This window comes from Salvia hispanica, unplaced genomic scaffold (genome assembly GCF_023119035.1).
Source record: "Salvia hispanica cultivar TCC Black 2014 unplaced genomic scaffold, UniMelb_Shisp_WGS_1.0 HiC_scaffold_388, whole genome shotgun sequence".
In the NCBI taxonomy this organism is placed as follows: Eukaryota; Viridiplantae; Streptophyta; class Magnoliopsida; order Lamiales; family Lamiaceae; genus Salvia; species Salvia hispanica.
The window spans coordinates 2,755-12,000 of NW_025952122.1; the positions used below are offsets into that span (position 1 = coordinate 2,755).

General features: G+C 43.6%; 1 protein-coding gene across 2 annotated transcripts; it reads right to left on the bottom strand.

The window, feature by feature from the left end:
- Positions 1-567: 567 nt before the first annotated feature.
- LOC125199119 lies at positions 568-8,509 on the bottom strand. Of its 2 annotated transcripts, none has more exons than XR_007172529.1 (2): positions 838-8,509; positions 568-675 (listed from the first exon to the last, which is right to left on the bottom strand). XR_007172529.1 is itself a non-coding variant. In XM_048097260.1 (2 exons), the coding sequence occupies exons 1-2, from the start codon at positions 7,025-7,027 to the stop codon at positions 929-931; spliced, it is 6,006 nt and encodes a 2,001-aa protein (XP_047953217.1). In that variant the 5' UTR covers positions 7,028-8,509; the 3' UTR covers positions 568-928. The 2 variants fall into 2 exon arrangements, 1 of the variants encoding a protein (XP_047953217.1); XM_048097260.1 differs by having other exon boundaries at positions 568-2,461; positions 2,555-8,509.
- Between the last annotated feature and the right edge of the window lie 737 nt (positions 8,510-9,246).

Sequence of the window (9,246 nt, forward strand, 5' to 3'; positions counted from 1 at the left end):
CGACTCCCATGCTGACTGCACATTGAAACCGGGTGTGTGCTTTGGTAGCCCAATCATCCTCTCGTTCCACTCCCCTTCATCATCCTCCTCTGGAGTGAGCACCCCCATACGGAGTGACCATTCTCTGATGCTAATCTCATGTTCTTCGTTGAACATCCGGAAGGTAATGGAGTCTGCATCCAAGTCAGTAGTGTTTTTAAACCGAAAGGTGGAGAAAAACTCCCTCGCCAGATCCACCGGAACCTTTACTCTGCTATGCTGCAGCAGCCACTCAAAACCAATTGAGGAAATGCAAGCACAGAACTCTTCGTCGCTTGCAATCTTTACTAGTTCCTTCGGCCGATATTGCTTCCCAGACTTCGTCATCTTTCCCGTGCCACACCTTTCCTTGTAAATAGCGGCCCTCTTCGGATCGTCGAACTTCCTCATAGCTTGCAACAATTTTTTCGTTAACAACACCTTCGGGCGTCCAGCGATAGGCTCCTCCTCCACTTCCTCAGAGTTTGTAAGCTTAGAGAGAGAATGACAGTAGAGAGAGGGAGGAGCAAGTTGCAGGCATGACATCAGCGACCGTACTCCTCCATAATTGTCGGCATTTTGAATTTCAAATTATAACTTCCCTCCTCAACTGCTCCTTCATGCACTCTTCCTCTAATTGATTCCCTTGACCGCGACCTAAAAAAATATGAAGACCCCAGACTCCTGGGTCAAGGTTAAAGTACGAGACATAAATCCCCTTTGAGTTTGGGTCTTCGAAAATATTTTTGGAAATTTTTGAATTTTTATTTTGTTTGGATTTTCTTTGTCTTCTAAAGCAATTAAACTATGTACAATTACCTTTGAATATTCTCGAATCCCCTGGATCAGTGTGTAAAAACATAACATTTCCCTTGACCCAGGAGTTCATCGAGAATATTCCTTTGTCTGGCTAAGTGATAACTGAGAGCGCACGTAGTGGTATTTCCTCCACTACGCATAGCTCAGAATTATCCCTATAGACTTTCAATCTATGGCCATTAACAAGAAAAGGGACCGAGTTAGGAGCACTTCCCTGGATTTCCACTGCTCCGTGTGCGCGGAGGCCAACGATGGTATATGGACCTACCCACTTTGACTTCAACTTCCCTGGCATTAGCTTGAGTCTGGACTGAAATAGAAGTACTTTCTGCCCCACCTGAAGTTCCTTGACCCGGAGGTTCTTGTCGTGCCAGAGCTTCGTTCTTTCCTTGTACCACATTGCTGAATCGAATGCCTCTAGCCGTAGTTCCTCCAGCTCCTGTAATTGCAGCTTCCTTTCTTCTTCACATGCCACAGACTTCATATTCATTTCCTTAATGGCCCAGTATGCCTTGTGCTCCACTTCCACGGGTAAGTGACACATTTTCCCAAACACCAACCTATAAGGTGACATCCCGATTGGTGTCTTGTAAGCAGTTCTATACGCCCACAAAGCATCGTCAAGGCGTTTACTCCAATCCTTCCTTGTGGTGTTAACTGATTTTTCCAAAATACTCTTTATCTCCCTATTAGAGACTTCAGCTTGCCCATTCGATTGGGGGTGATATGGTGTAGACAATCTATGATGCACGCCGTATTTCCTCATGAGCGCTTCTATAGTGCGGTTGCAGAAGTGTGTTCCTTGATCTGAGATAATCGCTCTAGGAACTCCATATCTGCTGAAAATGTTTGACTTCAGAAACTTGGCCACCTCTTTAGACTCACAAGTGGGCGTAGCCTTCGCCTCTATCCATTTGGAAACGTAGTCTACAGCGACCAATATGTAAGCATTTCCGTACGACGACGGAAATGGGCCCATAAAATCCATCCCCCAAACATCGAAAATTTCGCAGATCACTATGGGCACTTGGGGCATCTCATCTCGTCTCGAGATTCCCCCTGTCTGTTGACACCTTTCGCAGCATTGACAGTATTCAAAGGCATCCTTGTTCAATGTAGGCCAGTAGAATCCACTGTCTAGAACTTTCCTTGCGGTTCTCCTTGGTCCGAAATGCCCTCCACACGCCAAGGAGTGACAATGATGGAGTACATCTCTTTGTTCCCATTCAGGAATGCAACGTCGAATTATCTGATCTGCACACATCTTCCAAAGATAAGGATCATCCCAGAAGTAATATTTGGCTTCGCTTTTAAGCTTCATCTTCTGGGCCCGGGAGGCTTCCTCTGAACTTGGCACCTCTCCCGTGACCAAGTAATTTGCCAGGTCTGCGTACCATGGTTCTGCGTTACGTACGCGCTTTCCTCGATCAGATTCTCCTGGACCGGTTAAAACTAAGACAGATTCCCAGCTTATCGGTCTAGGTGGTTCGTCCATATAGTACAAATGCTCTTCGGGAAAAACATCGGGAATAGCCTCGTCCGTATCTCCTTGATGAATTCTACTCAAGTGGTCAGCCACTCGATTCTCTGTTCCTCTTTTGTCTCTTACTTCCCAATCAAACTCCTGTAGAAGTAGGACCCATCGAATTAGCCTTGGCTTTGATTCTTTCTTAGCTAGCAAGTACTTTATTGCTGCATGATCAGTGAAAACAATAACCTTTGACCCAAGAAGATAAGGGCGGAATTTTTCGAACGAGTAGACGACAGCCAACATTTCCTTCTCCGTAGTATCGTAATTCTTCTGAGCTTGATTTAGTGTCTTGGACGCATAGAAAATTACGTAGTTTTTCCCATCTATCTTCTGCCCTAGGACGGCTCCCACAGCGAAATCGCTCGCGTCGCACATTATCTCAAAAGGGTGATTCCAGTCCGGTGCCCTGATAATTGGTGCGGACACTAGTCTCTCCTTGAGCAATTGAAATGCCCTCTTGCATCCCTCATCAAACTCGAACTCCACATCGTTGTGCAGCAAATGAGTGAGTGGTTGCGCAATTTTTGCAAAGTCCTTGATAAACCTTCGATAAAACCCTGCGTGACCGAGGAATCCTCTAACTTCCTTTTGATTTGTAGGGTAAGGTAGCTTTGCAATCACTTCCACCTTTGCCTTGTCCACTTGTATTCCTCTTTCAGAGACCACATGACCTAAAACAATCCCCTCAGTTACCATGAAGTGACATTTTTCAAAATTCAGAACTAGATGTTTCTCTTGACATCTTTGCAGCACTAGGTCAAGGCTGGCTAAACAAGTGTCAAATGAGCCTCCATATACAGTGAAATCATCCATGAATATCTCGATGCACACCTCTAGTAGATCCGAAAAAATACTCATCATACAACGTTGGAATGTCCCTGGTGCATTACATAGACCAAATGGCATCCTTCGGTAGGCATAAGTTCCAAAAGGGCATGTAAATGTGGTCTTTTCCTGGTCCTCTGGGTTCACGAAAATCTGGAAATAACCGCTATATCCGTCGAGGAAACAGAAATACTGTTTGCCAGCCAGCCTCTCTAGCATCTGGTCAATGAATGGTAAAGGAAAATGATCCTTTTTGGTGGCTTCATTTAGTTTCCTATAGTCGATGCACATCCTCCATCCAGTGACCAGTCGAGTAGGCACCAACTCGTTCTTGTCATTCTTCACCACTTGTATTCCAGATTTCTTCGGTACCATGTGAACCGGACTGACCCACTCGCTATCTGGAATAGAGTATATGATTCCAAGGGACAGTAGTTTCAGAACTTCCTTGAGCACTTCCTCCCTCATGTTTGGATTCAGTTTCCTTTGTGGATCACGCCGAGCCTTTGCCCCTTCCTCTAGTCTGATGTGGTGCATGCAAAGATCAGGGCTAATTCCAACTAGGTCAGAAAGTGTCCACCCTATGGCCTTCTTGTTCCTCCTTATTACTTCCAGCAGCGCACTCTCTTGGTCTTCAGTCAAGCGGCTGTTAATTATCACTGGACAAGTTTCTCCTTCCTCCAGGTATGCATACTTTAAATTTTCAGGCAAAGTTTTCAACTCCTTCTTCGGTGTGATGGCTTCCTGAGGTAAAGGGTTCTCCGCCTTACTTCTTGGCGCCATTTCCTCTAGATTCGCTCCCTCGTCTGGGCTCTTCTCCTGAACAGATCTGGCTGATTGGAATGATAGTGGCTGGTGGCAGAATGCCATGATCGCTTCATTGATCTGATCATCTGTCAAGTCCTGTGTGAAAAAAGTTTCACACCATCCTGTCACCTCCTTTTCTACAGTCTGGCTCAGCTCCGAATTGTCAAACTGTTCCTGCATTAGTTCAGTCTCAAGATATTCTTGGACTAGGGGGTTAATTACATCTACAACATGCAAGTTTTCAACATCAAGCGGTTTTTTCATAGCTTCTTCAATGTTGAAGGTGTATTTCTCCCCATGATAGTCCAGGCATATGGTTCCATCAAACACATCAATAACAGTCTTCGCGGTGCGAAGGAAGGGTCTCCCCAGTAACACCCCACTAGACTCAGCAGATTCATTACCCCTCATTTTTATCACATGAAAATCAGCTGGGTATAGGAAATCATGCACTCTGACTATGACATTTTCCAATACTCCCTCAGGCGATATGCATGTTCTATCGGCCAACTGAATCACTACTTTAGTATCGACCAAACTGACTCCCACCAATTTTTTATATATTGACAGCGGTAGGACATTTATCGAAGCACCTAGATCACACATGGCATGCTCAATTTTAATATCACCTATAGAAATAGGAAGAGTGAACATACCTGGATCTGTACACTTTGACGGCATCCTCCTCTTTTGTATCACGGCGGATACATTTTCTCCTATAACAATCTTCCCATCAGGTTTGGTTTTTCCTGCTATGAATTCCTTGATGAACTTGCTGAAGGTGGGTATTTTCAGAGCCTGCAAAAAGGGTAGGTTAATCTCCAGCTTACTAAATATTTCCACAAGGTCCTCAGTATCATCTTTCTTTTTCTTGGCTTCTCCTCGATATGGGAATGGTTTGGGTCGCTTTACTGCATTCGTGGAACTCCCTGCTGGGGCTGCACCTGTCTCCCTGCTTCCCTCTTTAAGTTCCAACTCAGGTTCTGGATCAAGGAAAAATGGGTCACTTAGTCGAGGCATAGATCCCCTTAAATCTCCCTCCTGGAGGTCATCCTGTATAGGAATTTCTCTGAGTCCAGGATCATCTCCTCGAGACTTCTGATTCCCCTTTTCTCCGTTCATCTGTGAGGGTGTCTCCTCGTTTATCACTTGCTTCGGTCCTTCATAGCCTTTCCCCGATCTCAAGGTAATTTGACTAATATTTGCTCGGTCTGGTGGTTTGACAGTGGCAGGCAATTTCCCTTCATTTCCCCGCATTTCGTTCAGCGACGTGGCCAACTGGGACATCTGCTTTGCCAACATGTCCATGGCAGACTTCTGCTCCTGCTGGGCATCTTGAATTTTGTGCACCACGTCATTGTTAGCCTGCATGTTATTCTGCATGTGTTGTTGGAAATTTACCAGGTCATGCACCATGTCATCAAGATTCCGCTGTGGTCGGAAACCTTGAATTGAACTGGGATTAAATCCTTGATTTTGATTGGTTCCAACCACCTGGTTCTGGCGAAAATTTCCCTGACCTCCTTGATTATTGTTGTACTGGGTTGCTGGACCTGGGTGACTCTGTTGGAAATTTTGATTGTTTCCTGAATTGTTCCTCTGATGCGGTGGCACATAAGAATTCCCTTGGTTGCTCTGGTTCCTGTTGTTCCAGTTATGCTGATCCCCTTGGTTACGGAAATTCCAGTTGTTCAGCCCCTCTTGCTGCTTCCCTGCCCAGTTAGAATTATGCTGTGGTCCTTCCTGATTCCGGCTGGGCCATGTCTGCTGGTTCTCCGCTGGACCTGGGTGTTGTGACTGTGGTTGTTGGTTCCCTTCAGCCCATCTGAAACAAGGATTGTCCCTCCATGGTGCCTCCTTAATCTTCCACTGGTTCCAGTTGGTATTTTGATTACTTTGATTCCAATTCCCCATTGCATTCACTTGAGCTTGGAAATCTCCATCGAGTGAGGGATTATTGTAAAATTGAAGCTGATGTTCCTCTTGACCTGGGTTTTTTTCCTTATCAGTCGACCCAGGGGTATTTTTCTTTTCAATGGCATTTAGCAGTGCCTTCTCCAGTCGATCTATTCTGTCTCTAACCTCTTCTCCTTCTCGTTCCTTAACTGTGTTCGCGGAGCTTCTCCTCATGATAGCACGCGGGCAGTCATACGCCTTCTTCGCGTCGATTAATCTTCCCAGAATCTCGCGTGCCTCGCTTGCCTTATTCTTGGTGAAATTCCCCCCGCTCGAGGAATTCATTAAGTCCTTGGACTCAGGATTTGCCCCTTCGTAGAATAGATAAAATGTTTCAGCCTCCGTCATCCTGTGATTTGGGCAAGCGTCAAGCAGGCCTTTAAACCGAGACCAATATTGGCTTAAAGATTCATCGTAGTCCTGCTTACACTCTTGAATTTCTTTTTTCAAAGCGTTTGTCTTATTGGACGGAAAGAAATAGTCCAGGAACTCCAATTTGAAATCCCTCCATGTGGTGATCGAGTCAGGTGGAAGCCTCAGCAACCAAGTGTTTGCCTCTCCTTTCAATGCAAATGGAATCGCTCGCAGGCGATAGTCCTCCTCGGTAGTTTCGTTAGGCCTTTTCTGGATGCTACATAGCTTACTAAACTCGTTCAAAAACTCATAAGGACACTCATTCCTCCGTCCAGAGAATGTAGGTAAAACGCCCAGCACATTCGTCTTGATCTCAATAGACCGCTGACGTTGATTTGACACTATGGCATGAGCTGGCTCTCCGTCGAGATGTGCAGTTAGCGAACCAATCTCTGGGTCTAGGTCCACTAAGTTTGCCATTACAGACTCCTCTTCCTCCCTTTCCGAATGCTCAGTTTCTGACGACGACCGTGAATCCTCTTTCCCCGATGAATTCCACTCTTCTTCACTCCCTGATTCAAACGGAAATGGATCTACAGTTGACAACCCCGATCTGGTAGTTATGGCGGATGTTGATTCCTTAACTTGCCACTTCAACTGCACGTTCCTTGACCAAGATGGGTTGCTCCAGATTCCTGACCTTGAGCCCTTGCTCATAAACTGCCAAAAGCGAAATTCAAAAGATTAAAACTATTTACACCAAATCTCTAAACACATAAACAAACTACGCCATCCATCCCCGGCAACGGCGCCATTTGAAGAGTTGATTTTCTTGCTTGCTGTATCCTATCAATTTCTAATTACACACTTCCTAGATCCAGTAAATCAACTAGATCACAAGGTCTAGAGACTCACAAGACTGGAAGTCTGGTCGTTGGTACGCAAGCAAACCTTCAAAACCCTCAACCACAGATACTAAACTAGCACAGGGAAGTAGGGATCGATCCCACAGAGATGGACTCGTAAAATACATGCGTAGAGAATTGGAAACTATTTTTGGGTTGGCTGCTGCCACGCATATTTTGGGTTGAGGAATTTAACTAAGTGAATTTGGAAATAAAGTATGCTATGCTAACTGCTAGATCTAGGCAAAAAATGAATTATGTATAAGAACTAAATCAAATCAACTACTAGATCTGGGACTTCTACGAACATCTCTAGACCAAGGAGATTAAAACAAGTGGGGACCAAACTCTGAAAAAGGTAAGTACGGACAGAATCGAATCTGCAGCCTAACTAACTAAAGCATCAACTGAAAATGACTTCATCTTCTTCAACGAACACAAATAAATGCAGAGATCGAGAAAAACAAACTCAGATGTAGATTGGAAACATAATTTTAACGGTAAACGAAACAACGACGGAAATCACACTACTAGACGAAGCAAACCAAGCAGAACAAAATCCCCATAATCTCATGCACAAATTTCACCTCCCCTGTTCAGATCCACACTTCGGATGCTAAATCCACTCCGGATCCAAGCATCCGAACAAAAATCCAACCGAACACAACTTCAATACCACGATTCTCGAATCTCCTAAAATATTCAGCAACAAATTCAAGAGAACATCTCAAATAAACAAACCAAAATAGCAAGCGTCATAATAATCAACACGAAATCCAACTTCATCAAGGCAAATCAAACGTAAACAGAACGGATAAACTGATTCAGCAACAAAACAACAAGCTCGACTTCCAAACGTGAAGTTCGAGACGGAACAGAGTAGTAAACAGAAATTAAGAGAACAATTGTTTCTTCGCCCTCAAGGGACGGTGGTGCACTGATACGTAATTCACGAAAACGAAAACCACCCCAAATTTCCCATTTCCCTAGTGTGTGTGCTAAGAGCGTGACTGTGTGTGGAGTGTAACCGATCTGCCATTCTTGTTGCGCACTCCTTTATTTATAAGCTTCGAGGTGGGGCCCAGCGAGGTATTGATTGACTTGATTGCCCTCAGCTTTTGGCTTCCTTCCTCTAGCTTTTCCTCGTGATTCCGTTCCTGCTCCTCGCTAGATATCCTCCTCCAGCATCTCCTGGATCTAGCGCTACACACACACCTGGCTTAACAAAACTTGTTAGATCCAGCAGAAATGTGATGTTTTTCACTACATAACCAATGCATGAAATTAGCCTTATGGGTAGTTTGGTTCAAGTATATTTTGATGGGCCCATAGCCCATTAGATAAACCAATCGACAGAACGTTGTTTGTCTCAAATAGGGCAGATGGATTCCAATAATTGGTGTAAAGTCTCTTGGGCCAACTACTTTCTGTGGGCCCAATTCATTACTTGAATCTCATTTCCAATAATTATATTCGAATTCGCAAATATCTACAAATATATGACATCTTATCTAATGTAAAAAGGGTGGTTCTGATTTGTGATTTGTGATTTGTGAACGTGTGGCTTAATGCAGGCGTATATTTGAATTTAAAGGTTGTATGGATTGGGTTACGTACGGATGTTATTAACTATGATATTCGATCTTATAAAAGCTAGTTGGAAAAACTCGATTAAAAGTTCTAAATTTGTCATAAATTTTAAGAAATATAAGAAAAAGATAGGAAAAAATAATGGAATGTGGTTATATATGTTTTTTTAATATTAGTTTTATAGTGAAATATGAGTAAAATAAGTAAATGAAAGGTGGACTTGATTACAATTTATGAAAAAAAAATCGAAACTCTTAATAACATACTAACTTAAATGATAAATTGAGACTTATAATAGCGGAAGAACTGAGTAAGTTATAAAGAACAACATACTATATCGTAAAGTCCATCAAATTCTATGATTAGTGGTTCGTCTTTTTGAGTCTTTAGACTGTCTTTAAACGACATTGGTTTGACTGTCTCTTTTGTTATGGATCCGGT